The sequence below is a fragment of the Chiloscyllium punctatum genome, chromosome 11, assembly GCF_047496795.1.
Source record: "Chiloscyllium punctatum isolate Juve2018m chromosome 11, sChiPun1.3, whole genome shotgun sequence".
Classification (NCBI taxonomy): domain Eukaryota; kingdom Metazoa; phylum Chordata; class Chondrichthyes; order Orectolobiformes; family Hemiscylliidae; genus Chiloscyllium; species Chiloscyllium punctatum.
Window position 1 is genome coordinate 13,215,087 of NC_092749.1, and position 19,526 is coordinate 13,234,612.

The following is a 19,526-nucleotide window of genomic DNA, read 5'->3' on the forward strand; positions in this document are numbered from 1 at the left end:
GGAACTAGGAGCAGGAGTAGGCCGTCTGGCCCCTCGAGCCTGCTCTGCCATTCAATCAGATCATGGTTGATCTTTTCATGGCCTCAGCTCCAATTACCCACCTGCTCACCCTTAATTCTTGTATTGTTCAAAAAATTCACTATCTTAGCTTCAAAAGCATCCAACGAGGAAGCCTCAACTACTTCACTGGGCAGGGAATTCACATCATTCTGGGTGAAGAAGTTCCTCCTCAATTCTGTCCTAAATCTGCTTCCCCCTATTTTTGAGGCTATGCCCAATTGTCCTAGTTTCACACAATACTGTAGTGGAATCATTAATAGAATTCCTACAGTGTGGAAACAGGCCATTTGGCCCAACAAGTCCATGCCAAACCTCCAAAGAGTATCCCACTCAGACCCATTCCCCTACCCTATTCCTCGACATTTACCCCTGACTAATGCACCTAACCTACACATCCCTGGACGCTATGGGCAATTTAGTATGGCCAATCCAGATAACCTGCACATCTTTGGATTGTAGGAGGAAACTCACACAGACACGGGGAGAATGTGTAAACTCCACACAGTCACCTAAGGCCAGAATCAAACCTGGGTCACAGGAATTGTGAGGCAGCAGTGCTAACCACTGAGTCACCATGTCACCCCCTCCTCTCTGCTTCCATCTTATCTATTCCCTTCATAATGTTATGTGTTTCTATAAGATCTCCCTTCATTCCTCTAAGAAAAGAGTGCCGATTGGCTGGAAAGTTGGCTCTCTGATGAACTGAACAGTTGTCATGGAGAAACCAAGGTGGACTAGACTGTGATTACCTTGCAAAGAGTTGAAGATTGCAAACAGGTACATGAAAGCCAAATTCACTGGCCCCCAGGCAAAAAACGCAAAGCCCCAGGTCATCCCCAGGAGGAAGGTCAAGCTGATGACACTTCGTAGGTTCCGCAGGGCTTCCTCCTTCAAGTTCCGGTGGCTTTTCTTGCCATTCCTTCCGCAGATCTGCATCAGCACCACGATAAACATGGCTACGTTCACCAGGAAGACGATCACAAAATAGCTCACACAGCTGATGTAGAACGCAATACGATCAATGATCCAACAGCTACAGAAAAGGAAACGAAAGTGGGTAAGATCGGAATGGCGTCAGTTGAATTAGAATCAGAGACAAAAATAGAAATTGCTGGAAGAGCTCAGCAGTTCTGGCAGCATCTATAGAGAGAGAAATCAAAGTTGGTGTTTTGGGTTGAGAAGGGTCATGCCCAACATGTCCACACTGACCCTTCAAAGAGTAACCCACTCAGACCCTATTACTCCACATTTACTCCTGGTTAATCACCTAACCTACACACAATGGGCAACGTAGCAAGGCCAATTCATCTAACCTGCGCATCTTTAGACTATGGGAAGAAACCAGAGCAAACCCACGAGGAGAATGTGCAAACTCCAAACAGACAGTCGCCCGAGGCTGGAATCGAACGGACGTCGCTGGTGCAGTGAGGCAGCAGTGCTAACCATTGAGCCACCGTGCCCACCTCCAAATTCTGTTTTCTCTCCTTAGATGCTGCCAGACCTGCTGAGCTTTTCCAACAACTTCTTTCTTGTCTCTGACTCACAGCATCTGCAGTCCTTTCGGTTTTTATTTTGAATCCGAGTCAGAATTAGCTTCATTGCCCCATGTACTGACATGAGTTCAGTGTAAAGATTACAAGTCACCACATACGATGCCACCTGAGGTACAAAGGCCACAGATTCCAGAGTCTAAATGCTTCAGAAAACAAAAATTAAAAAATAAAGAAGTACAACATCATGTTTGATAAATTAGCAAAATAAAGTAAACAAAAAGTTCAGAATAGCAGTCCTTCCACCATAATATAATGAAAAAAAATGAAAAGAGAATTGAAAACAAAGTCCATCTTAGTCCATGTTGTAAATCTGGACTCAAGGACCTGACCCCCCACCACTGGAACTCGAGACCAGACTCCCACAATGCCAAAGAAACAGCCACTTGGAGTCACAGACCAATGCCAAAGGAGAGCCAGGCTGACACCAACAAGACCTGTTGCTGAAGCCATCACAGGGAGTCCCAGGTTGGTCACTGGAATCCCCGGCTTGGATCCAGCTGACCTTCAAAGAAACAGCTCTATTGACCGAGGACATAGCTAAATCATTACTGCCAAACATTGTCGCTGAACTTGGGTTGGGCGGCACGGTGGCTCAGTGGTTAGCACAGGCTACCTCACAGCACCAGGGACCCGGGTTCAATTCCCAACTTGGATGACTGTCTGTGTGGAGTTTGCACATTCCTCCCTGTGTCTACATGGGTTTCCTCTGGGTGCTCTGGTTTCCTTCTGCAAACCAAAGATGTGCAGGTCAGGTGAAATGCTAAAATGCCCATTATGTTAGGTGCATTGGTCAGGGGTAAATATAGAGTTGGGGAATGGGTCTGGGGAGGTTACTCTTCAGAGGGGCAGTGTCGGCTTGTTGGGCCAAAGGGCCTGTTTCCACACTGTAGATAACCTAATCTAGTATCAATAAGTAAAACAAAATAGTCTTCATTTTTGAACTTCCTCAGCAGTTTACGTTAATTAAGATATTATTTTGGAAACAGGACACAGAATGTGAGCAGACCATGAGTAACATGGTAAAATATTGACAAATATGTTGCCATGGCACATGTTAAAGGCCCAGGCTGGGGTAAAAGCATGCAGACATGTCAATCACATCGAACATTGTCCAGCCCTCGCTCTCACTCTGCGATTTGGCACAAGTAAATTTCAGAGACACCAGTTGTTGGGAATGTCGCTGTCCTCTCAGCTGTTCCTGACGATGGAAATATGAGCTCTCAAAAATAACTTCCCACACCACATCCTCCTGCAGCCCGCAATAGTGTCTATTCCCAAATCTATGACTCAAGAGAAGCCTCTTCGAAGAATGCAGTAAATCTCAATCATATTGATGACAGGGGAACAAACTCTGCGATTTGAATGGAATCAAACCGAAGTTAAGCGAGACCTAATCTACAATGAGAGGTTTGAGCCTTTGTAGAAAAAATGGCCAGCAATTCTCCAGAAACAAAAGCACCACTGGAATCAAAATACCTCGTTGCTCACCTCACTCTGGTCAGCGGATGTTGCTGTGCTCATATTGGCTGCCATGTTTACTACCCCTCGTGAATTCAATGACTGAGGGGTTAATTGGGCAGCCTTAAGTGTGGAATGCATTAACAATGGCCACTTTTGTCTGGAATAATATGTTATTCTGAGTTTACTACAATCTGAAGTCCCCAACTGGTTCCAGAAGATCACCATCATCCCGGTGGCAAAGAATCGTCATGTGGTGTGCCTCAAATGACTACCGCCCGGTGGCTCTGTCGTCCATCATTATGAAGGCTTCCAGAGGTTCTTCTTGGCTCACATCAGTTCCAGTCTCCCAGCCTGCCTTGATCCCTTGCAATTCGTCAACCGGCACAACAGGGCCAGCTCCCTGGCTCTACACTCATCCCTGGAACATCTGGACAACAAGGATACCTGCATCAGGCTCCTAATTATTAATTACAGCTCTGCCTTCAATACCATAAGTCCAAGCAAACTCATCTCCAAACTCTGAGTTCTAGGTCTCTGCTTCCCTTTCTGCAAGAGGGTTTGGTTAAGAAAAAGAAGGAAGCATATGTCAGGTATAAACAGGATAGATCGAGTGAATCCTTAGAAGAGTATAAAGAAAGTAGGAGTATACTTAAGAGGGAAATCAGGAGGGCTAAAACAGGGACATGAGATAGCTGTTGCAAATAGAATTAAGGAGAATCCAAAGGGTTTTTACAAATATATTAAGGGCAAAAGGGTAACTAGGAAGAGAATAGGACCCCTCAAAGATCAGCAAGACAGCCTTTGTGTGGAGCCACAGAAAATGGGGGAGATACTAAATGAATATTTTGCATCAGTATTTACTGTGGAAAATGATATGGAAGATATAGACTGTAGGGAAATAGATGGTGACATCTTGCAAAATGCCCAGAAGTGCTGGATGTCTTGAAATGGTTAAAGGTGGATAAATCCCCAAGACCTAATCAGGTGTACCCGAGAACTCTGCGGGAAGCTAGAGAAGTGATTGCTGGGCCACTTGCTGAGATATTTGTATCATCGATAGTCACAGGTGAGGTGCCGGAAGACTGGAGGTTGGCAAACGTGGTGCCACTGTTTAAGAAGGATGGTAAAGACAAGCCAGGGAACTAGATGGGATATCTGGTCGGCATGGATGGGTTGGACCGAAGGGTCTGTTTCCATGCTGTACATCTCTATGACTCTAAATGGACCTTTGACTTCCTGACTAACAGGCTGCAGTCAGTAAGTATAGGTGACAACACCTCCTCCCCAATAATCCTCAACACCAGTGCCCCACAAGACAGTGTACTCGGCCCCCTACTATACTCCTTATACACAAATGACTATGTGGCCAAATTGTGCTCCAAGTCAATTCAGAAGTTTGCTGATGACACTATCATTGTAGGTTGGATCTCAACAATAAGATGGAGTCCAGGAAAGAAATAGAGTGCTTAACAGCTCAATGTAAACAATCTCTCTATCAACATCAGCAAAATGAAGGAGCTGGTCATTAACTTCAAGAAGTGGAGTGGGGGACACACCCCTCTCTGTATCAATAGAGCTGAGGTGGAGATGCTCGAGAGATTCAAGTTCCTGGGAGTGACAATCACCAACAATCTGTCCTGGTCCACCCATGTCGACGTGATGGTGAAGATACTTCCTTATGAGGCTAAGGAAGTTCAGAAAGTCCACAAGGACTCTTATCAATTTTTTTATAGATTCACCATAGAAAATACCCTATCTAGGTGTACCACAGCCAGGTACACCAACTGCACTTTGCAAGACAGAAAGAAACTACAGAGAGTTGTGAACTCAGCCAGCCCATCACGCAAACCAGCCTTCCATTCGTTGCCTCCACCTACACCTCCTGCTGCTTCGGGAAGGCAGCTAACATCATCAAAGGTGCCTCCCACCCCAGTTACACTCTCTTCTAATCTCTTCCCTTGGGCAGAAGATATAAAAGTTTGTAAGCATGTACAAAGAGATCCAAGAAAAGCTTCTTCCCCGCTGTTATGAGACCTATACATGGACTTCTTTAAAGTTAATGCTGATCTCTTGCTGCACTTTCTCTACAGCTGTAACACTGTTCCTACACTCTGTTCTGTTTCCCAGATGCACTTATATAGTACAATCTGTCTATAGCACATCAATCGCCACTTTTCACTGTACCTTGGCACACGCGATAGTAATAAATCAAATCAAATCAAATCAGAACTTCTTTAGATCTTGAAAAATACCTTCATCTGTCACAATGAGTTCTATGGTAGGAGAGCAAATATTGTTTAAGATGTTTGATAGATGACTCAGAGGTGACACGTGAAAATGATTCCTTGACTCACTGAAAAATTGTGATCTGGAACACATGTTGTGGGGAAGTTGGCAATGATCGGGGTGGGGGGTGGAAGGAATGAAACTCCACCAAAACTTTCAAAAATGAATTAGCTAAATACTCCAAGTGGGTGTAAAATTACAGAGTTATGGGGCAGGAGCTGTCAACTTGATAGCTCTGTCAGAGATCCAGCACCGACGTAAATGGGCTGAATGGATCACATTTCCTCCATATCATGTGCGCCTTTATGAAATGTGCTATTGAATGGACACTCCAGCACTACTACTCCTGATCAAGAGGTTAATTAAATCTTACCGCACTCACATAAAGACTATTTAGCCCTTTGCACCAGTGACACCTCTCTGAACAGGCTAACTGCTCAGTCCCTTCCCTTTCCATCCCTACTGCCTTCAGGTAATTTGCATAACTTACAATTCGGAGCCTCCATTTTCTGAATCTTCTCCATATGGCTTCACTCCATAGAATTCCTCATCGATCGCTAGAACAATTGCCACCACGATTGCTGGTAAACCTGTGGGGCACAGAAAGTGTGGAATATAAAGAGGCTGGGAATAAAAAAAAGCATTATTATCCACTCCACGCCAGTACCATTCCCCAACTTTTTTTTGTGAGAAATATATCCAGAGCAAGCAACTTGGAAAAAAAATAACAATTGAAAATGCCACCTGAAGTGTGTATGGTTCTTCACTAAAGCCACAGAAAAGAGTGCACTCCTTGACTCAAATCAGTGTAGCACTTGCTCTTACATTCCCCGCAGCAACTTATATTGAGATAGAGTCACAGACTTTTTACAGCATGAAGAGGCCCTTCAGCCTATCAAGTTCATACTAGTCATCAAATACCCATCTATTTTCCAGCACTGGCCCCTAGCCTTAAGTGCTGTGGTGTTTCAACTTGTAATTAAGATAGTTCTTAAAGGTTTTGCACGTTACACTCATCCAGGCAAGTGGGGAGTATTCCATCACACTCCTGACATGTGCCTTGCAGATGGTAGACAGGCTTTGGGGAGTCAGGAGGTAAGTTAGTTACTGAAGAATTCCTGGTCTCTGACCTGCTCATGTAGCCACATAACTTATATGACTTGTCTGGTCCATTTCTGGTCAATGGTAATGCCCCATGATCTTGACAGTGGGGGATTCAGTAATGGTGATACCACTGAATGTCAGGGGATGATGATTAGATTCTCACTTGTTGGTGATGGTCATAGCCTGGCATTTGTGTGGTACTTGTCACTTGTCAGCCCAAACCTGGATATTGTCCAGATCTTGCTGCATTTGGACATGGAATGCTTCTGTACCTGAGGAATCATGCGTGGTGCTGAACATTGTGTAATCATTGGCAAGTATCCTTACTTATGACCTTGTGATGGAGGGAAGGTCATTGATGAAGCAGCTGAAGATGGATGGGCCTAAGACACTACCCTGAGGACCTCCTGCAGAGATGTGCTGGAGCGGAGATGATTGATCTCCAACACCCACAACCACCTTCCTATGTGCCAGGTATGTCTCCAACTCGTGGAGAGTTTTCCCTTGAGATATCCTGCTCTTAGCTTCCTGAAATACCATTGCTAATTATATAGTTAGACTAATCATTGATATAAATCATTAAAAAAACTACAACACTATACCAAACCTTTCCAGCATTGTTCATGGTCTGAGAACAGTTGAAAACATTTGGAAAAGATATCACAAATAGTGTCGAATCGATAGTGCCAATCGAACTTACCCCATCCAATGATACAGAACTTGAGCATGTATTTTCGGATGTATGTGTTAAAGACCTTCACCAGGGCTATGTACATGTGAACAGCCTCCAATCCCATCCAAGTGAAGGAGGCAAGCAGGAAAAAGTGAAGGAATGCTGCAACAGCAATGCACAATCCAGGAATGTTGAATGAGGCAATCCAGCCATCAAGCAGGAACGTTAGGTTTAGGAGGAAAAGTGCAGTACTCAGGTTCATCAAAATCTTGGATGGGTAATCCCGCCGCAGCTTCCTAGATGATAGACAAGAAAAACGTTGAACTTAAGTTTGTTCTGCATGACTTCCTTTGTTCCTGCCGTGAAGGTCCCAACTGACGGTTATACTGTCAGAAGTCACACGACATCAGGTTACAGTTCAACAGGTGTGTTTGAAATCATGAGCTTTTGAAGCTCTGCCCCTTCATCAGGTGAAGTCACTTCACCTGACGGAGCAGCACTTCAAAAGCTTGTGATTTCAAACACACCGGACTTCAGACTTCGTCCATTCCAGTCAAACACCAGCACCTCCACATCGTGGTTATACTGGACAAGTCAGATTCCAGAGTAAAATCTGGCTTATTAGGCCATATTTCATAACTTATCACGGTGGTCAGTCATCAAACATTACAAGAGGCTGCCAGTGTACTTTTGACAAGAAAACAGAAGTTTCTTGCACAAAAGAAAGGAAAAGGAACAAAGCTATCTATTAAAAATTTAGAAGCACCTTATCACAAACAAAAAATAAAATAAGTCAACCCTTTTTCGCAGCAATATCCTTTACAGACACTCAACCCCAATGAGATAGTATCCTTTCTATCCTTTTTTTTTAATTTCTTACTCAACAAATGAGATTGCAAGTGTTTTCTTTCAGCAGATTTCAGCATGGTCAGGAGATGGGATTCTCTCCCTCTCTCTCCCCGAGATACACTGACACAGCCTCATCACTGACCTTTCTCAATAAACTTTATGAAGAAATGTCAAGGCTTTTAACAATTATGTTGAACATTTGATGGCTACTAAATGCATATCTGCCAGCGCGGGTCTTTTCTTCTGAGTTGATCCTGCAGTTGGACTCTATCTCAATTTAATAAGTGTTCTAGTAGCCATCTCACCCAAGTAACTTATGTAGTCATTTAGCTTTAATAATTAAATTTCTTGGAAATGCTGTTTTGACCCATTGCTAAAAGAAACATGTTTCTGATCCTTCAAAGAAAAGATATCTTTGCAGATCGGAAAATCAAACCCTTTACCAAATCTAGTTCCTTCCCAAGATCCTAAATGGAATAGTAATTTTCTATAAACATTCAACCCATTACATTACAACAGCGGCAACACTTGAAAAGTACTTCATTAGCTGCAACATGCTTTGGGGCATCCTGCACATGTGAAAGGTGCTACGCAAATGCAAATTCTCTCAGTACATCTTCACTGTGTTTCTCAAGACTTGGCTTGCTGTCTACCACACTCACTCATCTCATTTCCAGAACTCCAATATACTGTAGGTCTCCTCCCCTCCCTCAGTTAATCGTTCCTCCTTCAGTCTGCAGGACTACAAAATAAAATAACCATTCTGAGGAAGTGCCGCTCAATCTGAAACATTAACTATGATTTCTCTTGAACGGGGCTGCCAGACCTGCTGAGCTTTTCCAGCCATTTCTGGGTTTGTTTCTGATTTACAGCATCCACAGCTCGTTCGGTTTTTGGTGGGTACATTTAAGCTGATCTCGATGTTCAGGCCACTACAGCCAGCCTGCACATCCCCAGAATTTCTGGTTTTCTGTCCCATTTAGGCAAAGGGAACCCGATAAAGTTGCTGATCTGAATGGATATCGGGCAGGGGGAGATAGGAATCAGTGTTCCTGACTGTCTTAGCTCTTCCTCTGTGGGGTCCAAAGCTACCTGGGTAATAAAGGTGGCAAACCGAGCTCCTCTTTCGAAACAAGAGCTTCTTTTAAAATTCACTCACTCAAAGGCCACGTATGTTAACAACGTAGTTGCTGAAAAGATGGCCGAAATACCGCATCCTATATGAGTGATGAAGGTCAGAATCTTTGTGTTCAGAGGATCTATTTGTGGTGCAGTTCCTGAGATGTCCTGGAAGCAAAATAAATAAAATTGTAACCAGAGGCTTTTCACAATGTTATACTTTGTTGGACAGGATGCTATCTGGGCATTAAGAACTTTCGACAGATTGGATCCTTGGCCAGAGAACAAGAATCACATTTACAGCTTCGAGTTAATAGTTTCTTCCAAGAATCTGACATGTACATAAAGGTATTCATTATTCCTCTCCCAAAGTACCTTTGCTCCTTTGAACACAATGAAGGCACGGTGAATGTTTCTCACACAATCAGAAAGAAGCTGGGAGGTTGAAACTAGAACAAGGGGGCATCGCCTCGAAATAATGGGGGAGCAGGATTCAGGATGGAGTTGACAAGGAACTTTTTCGCCCAAAGGGTTGTGAATTTGTGGAATTCCCTGCCCAGTGAAGCAGTTGAGGCTATCTTGTTTAATGTTTTTGAGACAAACGTCGATAGGTTTCTATACAGTCACAGAGTTGTACAGTCATACAGCACGGAAACAGACCCTTCGGTTCAACCAGTCAATGTCGAACATTATCCCAAACTAAACTAGTCCCACCTGCCTGCTTTTGGCCCGTATCCCTCCAAACCTTTCCTATCCATGTATCTATCCAAATGTCTGGACAGTAAAGGAATTAAGGGTTATGGTGAGAGGGTGGATAAATGGAGCTGAGGCCATGAAAAGATCAGAGTTGAAAAATGTGGTGCTGGAAAAACACAGCAGACCAGGCAGCATCCGAGGAGCAGGAGAATCGACATTTCGTGCATAAGCCCTTCTTCAGGAATGAGGCTGGTGTGCCAAGCGGGCTGAGATAAAAGGTAGGGGGGAGAGAATTTGGGGGAGGGGTGCTGGGAATACGATAGGTGGAAGGAGGTGAGGGTGAGGGTGATAGGCCGAAGAGGGGGTGGGGGCGGAGAGGTCGGGAAGAAGATTGCAGGTCAAGAAGGCGGTGCTGAGTCTGAGGGTTGGGACTGAGATCAGGTGGGGGGAGGGGAAATGAGGAGGCTGGAGAAATCTACATTCATCCCGTATGGTTGGAGGGTTCCTAGGTGGAAGATGAGGCGCTCTTCCTCCAGGCATCGTGTGGCCAGGGTCTGGCGATGGAGAGTCCAAGTACCTGCATGTCCTTGGTGGAGTGGGAGGGGGAGTTAAAGTGTTCAGCCACAGGGTGGTTGGGTTGGTTGGTGCGGGTGTCCCAGAGGTGTTCTCTGAAACGTTCCGCAAATAGGCGGCCTGTCTCCCCAATGTAGTGGAGACCACATCGGGTGCAGCGGATACAGTAAATGATGTGTGTGGAGGTACAGGTGAATTTGCGATGGATATGGAAGGATCCATTGGGGCCTTGGAGGGAGGTGAGAGGGGAGGTGTGGGCGCAAGTTTTCCACTTCTTGCAGTTGCAGGGGAAGGTGCCGGGAGTGGAGGTTGGGTCGGTGGGGGGTGTGGACCTGACGAGGGAGTCGCGGAGGGAGTGGTCTCTCCTGAATGCTGATAGGGGTGGAGAGGGAAATATATCTCTGGTGGTGGGGTCTGTCTGGAGGTGGCGGAAATGACGGAGGATGATATGATGTATCCGGAGGTTGGTGGGGTGCAAGGTGAGGACCAGTGGGGTTCTTACCTGGTGGCGATTGGAGGGGCGGGGTTCAAGGGTGGAGGTGCAGGAAGTGGAGGAGATGTGGTGGAGAGCATCGTCGACCACGTCGGAGGGGAAATTGCGGTCTTTGAAGAAGGAGGCCATTTGAGTTGTTCGCGAGTGGAATTGGTCCCCTGGAAGCAGATGCGGCGGAGGCGGAGGAATTGGGAATATGGGATGGCATTTTTACAGGGGGCAGGGTGGAAGGAGGTGTAATCTCCCACTCCACCAATGACATGCAGGTCCTTGGCTTCCTCCATCGCCAGACCATGACCACACGACGCCTGGAGGAAGAGCGCCTCATCTTCCGCTTAGGAACCCTCCAACCACACGGGATGAATGTAGATTTCTCCAGCTTTCTCATTTCCCCTCCCCCCTCCTTATCTCAGTCCCAACCCTCGGACTCAGCACCGCCCTCTGAACCTGCAATCTTCTTCCCGACCTCTCTGCCCCCACCCCCTCTCCTGCCTATCACCCTCACCCTCACCTCCTTCCACCTATCATATTTCCAGCGCCCCTCCCCCAAATCCCCTCCTCCCTACCTTTTATCTCAGCCTGCTTGGCACACCAGCCTCGTTCCTGAAGAAGGGCTTATGCCTGAAACGTCGATTCTCCTGCTCCTCGGATGCTGCTTGGCCTGCTGTGTTTTTCCAGCACCACATTTTTCAACTCTGGTACTCCAGCATCTGCAGTCCTCACTTTCTCCTCCCGGAAAAGATCAGCCATGATCTTATTGTATGGTGGAGTGGGCACAAGGGGCCAGATGGCCTACTCCTGCTCCTAGCTCTTATGTCCTTGTGAATCTAGTGACTCTCAATTGTCACGCAGGGCACTTGTGGCAATTTGTGCTGTTCCTGCCTCTCAGCCAGGCGGCCAAGGTACAAGTCTCCCCTTGCTCTAGAGGAGTGTCATAACATCTCTGAACACACTGGCTCGTGAATATTTATAATCATTCAATGAGGTCATTGGCAATCTGTTTTCTCTAACACCACTGTGGTTCTGTGACACTTGGCAGGTAAACATTGACCAATTTAAGATTCTAGCTGACTATCTTTTTTTTTGGGCGGGGGGGTGCAGTGTATGAGGGATGATGAGAAGGTAAAGTCTTTACAACTGTGAAGAAGTGCTTCCTGATATTATCCCTCAGCATCCTGACTCTAACACTGTGCCCTTCCCCACCCTTCTCCCTCCCCCTCCTTGTTCCGGCAGCCATGGGGAGCTGGGTTCATCTACCCCATCAAATCCTCCAAACATTCTACATGTGTCAAACAAATCTCCAACCCCAGCCATCTTTACTCAGATCAGTAACTCAAGAGTTCTTCAAAGGTCATTTTTGAGTTAATTACATAGTGCAGGAATGGAATCCCCCTCCAAGTCATTTGGAAATATATCACTGTTCCTTCACCAGCACTGGGTCAAAATCCTGGAATTCTCTCCCCAATGGCATTGTGTGTCAATCCTCAGCTGGTGGACTGCAGGGGTTCAAGAAGGGACCTCACTCCCACCTTCTCAAGGGGCAACTAGGGACAGACAATAAATGGTGGCCCAGCCAGCAATGCCCACCTCTTATGAGTGAATAAAAGCAAGTCACGTACCCAGGCCAGAACAGATGAGTGTGGGTCCCTCATTAATGCTAAAGGACATTGTGGATTCAATTGACTTTTGTTCCCTTTTCTCTAACTCATTGCAGGGAGAAAGCTTACCAGAAGGACTCCGAAGTGCGTGAGGTGATCACACAGGCAAATGGTTTCGTTCACACTGGAATCTGAATCCACTTGACAACCTTGAATATTCCAGCCACCGCTGCCATCTACAGGAATAAAGCATTAAATAGAAACAAGGTCAAAGCAGCCTTGTACTCCAATCTCCTTGTGTTCAAGGCCTAAATACTATTTGCCTTCCCAATTATTTTCTGTGTCTCCCATGCTAATGTTTTCTGCCTTCCTTGCACAAGAACATTACAATCTTCATGATTTGTCAATGCCTCATTTTTTTAAACGGGTGCTTTTTCATTTTTCCCACCAAAATGACTAGCCCCACAGCTCCCCACGTAATGTCCCATCTGACCCTTACTTGGTTGCCTGCTCTCTTAAACCTTTCTGAATGATAAGGTAAGGCAGATGAACTGAATTATTACTTGTCAACTAATTGCGACAATCCAAGATCAGACAGAAAAGTATGTGGCACAATGGCTCAGTGGTTAGCTCTGCTGCCTCACAGCGCCAGGGATCCGGTTCAATTCCAGCCTCAGGCATCTGTCTGTGTGGAGTTTGCACGTACTCCCAGTGTCAGCGTGGGTTTCCTCCGGGTGGTCCAGTTTCCTCCCACAGTCTGAAAGTGTGTAGGTTAGGTGGATTAGCCACGGAAAATGCAGGATTACAATGGTGGGTCTGGGTGGGATGCTCTTCAGAGGTTCAGTGTGGACTCAATAGGCCGAATGGTCTACGCCCACACTGTAAGGGATTCTAATTTCAACATTTGAGCAGGAACTCTGACATTAACCAGTGAGGAGAAACCAAAACCAAGTGGGGGGATTGGTGAATGAGGCAGGATGGAGTGCTACCCCTGACACGGGGATGGCTTATTTTGGGGAAAAAAAACTGTGGTCCTTCAAGGTGCGCTGGTCCCATTTCCATTGTACTTGGTTACAAAAATGACGACAAATAAATCTCATACTTACTCTTCAATGTCAAATCCCAGAAGGCACACTGTGGCCGAACATCCTCCTGTCGAACAACAAGAGCACAGAAATACAAGACTCTGAGCTGTCAATTAGACACAGGCTTCCAACAGAGTGGAAATCATTTTTCTTTACAAAAGACACTTGGTAATTATACACTGCCCCTTATCAATTTAGGTTCCCCCAAGTGCTTTATAAGTAATTGAAATGAACTCTGTTTGACAAATAGCTGAAATGTGTAATAAAGATGACAAACTGAGCTACTGCTACACACACACAGGTCCTACAAACAGCAAGCTGATGATAAGCTGATATTTTGCCAATTAGTGGTATTCCTGAAGAGATGCGTACACACGGGCCGGGACACCAGCAAGGAGGACTCCCTTGTTTTTCTTTGGATCTCTGCTCCATAATAGTGGAAGGAAGGCTCTAACAGTGCAGCATTCGCTCAGTACTACACTAGAGCTCCCAGCCTAGATGACCTGCTCAAAGCAGGGACTAGAACAAACCAGCTCCCAACTCAAAAGGAGGAGATTGCTACCCGCTAAGGTATGGCTGACACTTGTTTAACTACTGCACAGTTGCTGAGAGTTTCCTCAGACCTCCTCCAGCCCAGTCCCTACTGGCATATCAGAGTATTCAGCGAAATGGGGAAGGATTCCATGGGACACACGACCTGGGGATTTCTTTGCGTGGATAGAACATAAAGGGTGGGGTGAGCGGGAAGAGAAATCTGATTTATTTTTCAAGGAGGCGTGCAGCAATACCATTAAATCACTCAGCAAACATAAACAGGGCCAGTTTGTTCAGCTTTGTTAATAAGGGCACAGAGTACAAGAGCAAGGAGGTGATGTTGAAATTGCTCAAGGTGCAGGTTAGACCTCAGCTGGAGGGCTCTGTCCTGTTGTGGGCTCCATATCCTAAGAAAGATGTGAGAGAGTGCAGAAGCAATTCACAAGAATGCTATCAGGAATGAGAAACATCAGTGAAGAGGATAGATTGAAGACGTTGGGACTGCTTTCCCTGGGGACGAGAAGGCCAAGAGGGGATAGAGGTTTTCAAAATCGTGAGGCGGCTGGACAGGGAGAGTCCACGTGTAAAAGGAACAGGAGGAAGAGGGTGCACATTGAAGGAGATGTGCAAAAGAAGCAAGGCTGAAGTGAGAAAAAGGTTTTCCAATCAGCGAGTAGTTAAGGTTTAGGACACACCACTTACAAATGGTGGTGGAGACAGGTCCAATTGAAGCTTTCAAGTGGACAGTTATTTGGATAGACATAAGGCAAAAGGGAGAAAAAGCAAGAGATTAGTACGACATAATGAAGCTCATTTCGGCACAAGGGACAGAATGGCGTTCTGTCGCACAGTAACCCTTCTGCGATTCTGTGATAAACCTCTGTAAGACCCAGAATCAAATTGACCAGAGGTGTAGGAGAGCAAATAAAACCGCCAAATGGAGGGTTAATACAGGGCAAGATGCACATTTCTGTGTCTCAAGTGTCGGATTGAGTTTGGATGCCTGGTCTCAGTGGCTAGCATAAAACAAAAAACATGAGAATAACATTACAAAAATCATAATTAACTCTAATTAAAAAGATTAGGAGCATGTGCATCAAAACAATGAACACCAAGCCATGAAAAGACAATGCAGAGACATGGCTGGGAAAAGAGGTTTTGAGATTTATAACAATTGGACAAGAGGTAGGTAAGATCCCAGCAAAAAACTCAAAGCAAAGGCATGGGACTGAAAGCTACATCCTGGTGAGGCGTATCCAAGGGAGCAGTGAGTAAATGGTTAGTGAGCATTTGGAAAGCACTGCAGTGCTGGGGAGACATAGCAAGGCAATGATTTTAAGTACAAAAATTCTCCCTGCTATAGGAAAGATGTTGTTAAAGTTGAAAGAGTCCAGAAACGATTTGCAAGAGCATTGCCAGGCTTGAAGGGTTTGAGCAATGGGGAGAGGCTGAATAGGCTGTTTTCCCTGGAGTATCGGAGGCTTATAAACCTTATAGAGGTTTATAGAATCATGAGGGGCATTGATAGATTAGATTAGATTCCCTCCAGTGTGGAATGGCTAAGGCCTTTTCCCCAGGGTTGGGGAGTCCAAAACTAGAGGACATAAGTGAGAGGGGAAAGATTAGAATGGGACCCAAGGGATAACTTTTCCACCCAGAGGGTGGTGCATGTATGGAATGATCCATACATGCCAGAGGAAGTTGTGGAGGCTGGTACAATGACAATATTTAAAAGGCATCTGGTTGGGGATATGAATAGGAAGGGTTTAGAGGGATATGGGCCAAGTGCTGGCAAATGGGACTAGAATAATTTAGGATATCTGGCTGGCATGAGCAAGTTAGACCATGCTGTATGACTCTATGACAAATCTTGCAGGTCAGGGGAGATAGGGAGATCAGGGATGATAGTGTGATGATTCAAGAGATTTAGTGCAGGACAAAATATACCTCACAGGGGTTTCGATAAGCTGAAGCTTCTGAAGCACATGAATGGAAGATCAGGAGGGGAGGTATAGGAATAAATTGGCAGAAACTGGTACTGTACAAAGATTGCAATGGCAAAGGGTGGAGAGCTGGAGTGCAAAGTGTTGCATGAGGTGTTCCTGATTTAGGATTAAAAGCCCAGTTCTGATTCAAATCACCAAAAAATTTAGGCAATGTCTCAATAAATGCTTGACAGTTCAATTGCAAGTTGCAGTACTGATAAAATCCTACAGGTGGTGAAGGCGAGCGCCTGGAATGGACAACTCACAACAGTGACACCACCTGATAGTTCTTGGTACTGAATACGCAGAATATTCCTATTGGTTTACAACAGTTAAAAATCACACAACACCAAGTTATAGTCCAACAGGTTTAATTCGAAGTACACTAGCTTTTGGGGTGCCACTCCTTTATCAGGTGATTGTCCTCAGCTGAAGGAGCAGCACTCTGAAAGCTAGTGTGCTTCCAATTAAACCTGTTGGACTATAACCTGGTGTTGTGTGATTTTTAACTTTGTACACCCCAATCCAACACCGGCATCTCCAAATCCTGGTTTACAGCAGGTTGTGAGCTGGAATTAATAGAGGTATTTGAAACCCATGAAAAGGCTTTGATGAAGAAGGTCAAGAGAAACTGGTTCCATTGGTAGAAGGGCCAGTAACCAGCAGTTACCTCACAATGAGGTAAAATTGGGAAACGAAGTAGAGGGGATTTTATTTTCTTTATTCATCCATGGGATGAGGGCATCGCTACCTAGTGCAGTATTTATTGCCCATCCCGAATTGCACAGAGTCAATCTGTGAGTTAAGAGTCAACCACATTACTGTGGGTTTGGAGTCACATCTAGGCCAGACCAGGTAAGGATGGCAGTTTCCTTCTCAAAAGGGCATTAGTGAAAAAGTTAGGTTTTTTTCCAATTATGGATTCATAGTCATTGTTAGACTCTTCATTCCAGATCTTCTTTTACTGAATTTAAATTCTACCATCTGCTGTGACAGGATTTAAACCCAGAAATCCAGAACGTTATCTGGGTGTCTGGATTAACAGTCCAGTGATAATACCACTTGCCCTTCACCTCCCCACGATTTCATTTTTGTTATGACGCAAGCTGTTGTGATCAAGAATATTGTGTCTGAAAGAGCCACAGAAGCAGTTTCAAGAGCAGCTTTCCAAAACAGGAATTACATAAACTGAGGGGGGTTCCTCCAGAAAGGGTAGGGAAGCGGGACTAATTGAACAGCCCATACAAAGAGCTAGCACTAATGTTTAGGGTAGAACAGCCTCATTCTGTGCTGGAAGGTGATAGGTGTCAGCACCTTCAGTAGATCAGGGGGAGGATATTACCGGCAAAAAAAACTGTTTTGATATTGTTGGTATTTACAGATAGAGTGTTGTCACCTGCTGCAACATCTTTCAGGTGTGGATGTAGATGTAACTGGTAAGGTTAACATTTATTCCCTATCCATAATTGCCCCTGACAGGCTGATGGTGGGCCATCTTCTTGAACCAAGAGAGCCCATCTATTTTAAATGCCCCTGTTAGGGAATGAGTTCCAGAATTTTGATCTATCCAAGACATGGTTGTTCCAAGTACGTTCAGCTGACTGATTGACGACAGCAAATGTGCAGTTGGTGCTGCTCCTGTGTCTACTGTTCCTTGTCCTCCAGGCTGGGAAAGTGGTGTTTATTTTTAATTCATTCATGGGATGTAGGCATCGCTGGTCCAGCCAGCATTGATTGCCCATCCCTAATTGCCCAGAGGGAAGTGAAGAGCCAACCACAATGCTGTGGGTCAGACCAAGTTACGAAAGGGCAGATTTCCTTCTCAAGAGGACATTGGCAATGCCAGGTGGATGTTTCCTCCCAAAAATGGACTCATTAAACTCGTAATTCCAGTATTTTTATTCATTTCAAATCCCAACATCTGCCATGGCAGAGGAAATGACCTGGGAGTTGCAGTGGGAGAGGGACTCCCTGAGGTTCTTGTAGAGAGAGGAGGAAAACTTCTTCAAGGCAGGCATCCTTGCAAGACGATTCGCAGTAGGGTTAAAATCAGCGAGGTAAAAACAATGACTGCAGATACTGGAAACCAGATTCTGGATTAGTGGTGCTGGAAGAGCACAGCAGTTTCTGGATTCCTCTGCCCTGAATTTATGCTACTTTCTCCCCACCCCCACCCTCCTCTCACTTATCTCTCCACCCTTCAGGCTCTCTGCCTGTATTCCTAATGAAGGGCCTTTGGCCGAAACATCGATTTTACTGCTCCTTGGATGCTGCCCGAACTGCTGTGCTCTTCCAGCACCACTAATCCAGAATCTGGTTTCCAGCATCTGCAGTCATTGTTTTTACCTAGGATTCATACTCAGGTCCCCTCATTCTGTGGATTAATAGACTAGTGATAATAACACTAGACCATTGTCTCCTCTTGGTGGCGAGTTGCTGCAGTGCATCTTGTAGATGGTACGCACTGCTACCACAGTGTGTGTCTGGTGGAGGGAGTGGATGTTTGTGAATGTGGTGTCCATCAAGCGGGCTGCTTTGAGCTGAATGGTGTTGAGCTTTTTGAATGTTGTTGGAGCTGCACCCATCCAGTCAAATGGGTAGGATTCCATCACATGCCTGACCTGTGCTTTGGAGATGGTGGACAGGCTTCAGAGAGACAGGACCTGGGTCATCACGAGAAAATTCAATATTTCTGACCTGTTATTTCAAGCACAATATTTATGCCACTGGTTCAGTTACGTTTCTGGTTAATGGTGTTATTGGGAATGTGAATAATGGAAATTGATCTTACCTCATGCTGTCTGTGTTTAATTCGGATCCTGACTGGTTCAGAGAGATTGCTGATGCTGATGTTCCCCACACTGCTGGCAATCACAAAACTCAGGAGCTTCAATGCTCCTGAATCCTATTAGAGTAGACAAGAAACACTCGGATGAGACTCAAAATGTTGCAGAAGCAGAAGCCCATGAAATATTGGAGCAGAATCAGGCCATTCGGCCCATTGAGTTTGATTCACCATTTGATCATGACTGATATGTTTCTCAACCCCATTCTTCAGTCTTCTCCCTGTAACCCTTAATCTCCCTACTCATCAAGAACCTATCTATCTCTGTCTTAAAGACACTCAATGACTTGGCCTCCACAGGCTTCTGTAGCAGTGAGCTCCACAGAGTCACCACCCTCTGGCTGAAGAAATTCCTCCTCATCTCAGTTCAAAAGGGTCATCCTGTCATTTTTAAATCCCCACAGCCTCTTTCCCAGGGATATCCAAGGGGATTCTTGACAGAAATCAGGACGAACTTATCAAAACATACAGGTTTCTTCGGGGACTTGACAGGGTAAGTATGGAAAGGATGTTTCCCGTCATGGGAGAGTCGAGGTCCAGAGGGCATCATCCAGAATGAGGGGGTCACACATTTAAGACAGAGATGATGAGGTATTTCATCTCTGAATCTTT

General features: G+C 45.3%; 1 protein-coding gene across 6 annotated transcripts in view; it reads right to left on the reverse strand.

The window, feature by feature from the left end:
- adgrg6 (adhesion G protein-coupled receptor G6) overlaps nt 1-19,526 on the reverse strand; it is a 122,780-nt gene that overhangs the window by 11,327 nt on the left and 91,927 nt on the right. For all 6 annotated transcript variants that reach the window (XM_072580317.1, XM_072580312.1, XM_072580315.1 and 3 more), the window contains 7 exons: nt 18,861-18,974; nt 13,572-13,617; nt 12,595-12,701; nt 9,146-9,273; nt 7,165-7,433; nt 5,851-5,950; nt 810-1,093 (listed from right to left, as the gene is read on the reverse strand). In XM_072580317.1, the coding sequence (XP_072436418.1) occupies nt 810-1,093; nt 5,851-5,950; nt 7,165-7,433; nt 9,146-9,273; nt 12,595-12,701; nt 13,572-13,617; nt 18,861-18,974 (1,048 nt within the window). The remainder of the gene's footprint in view (nt 1-809; nt 1,094-5,850; nt 5,951-7,164; nt 7,434-9,145; nt 9,274-12,594; nt 12,702-13,571; nt 13,618-18,860; nt 18,975-19,526) is intronic.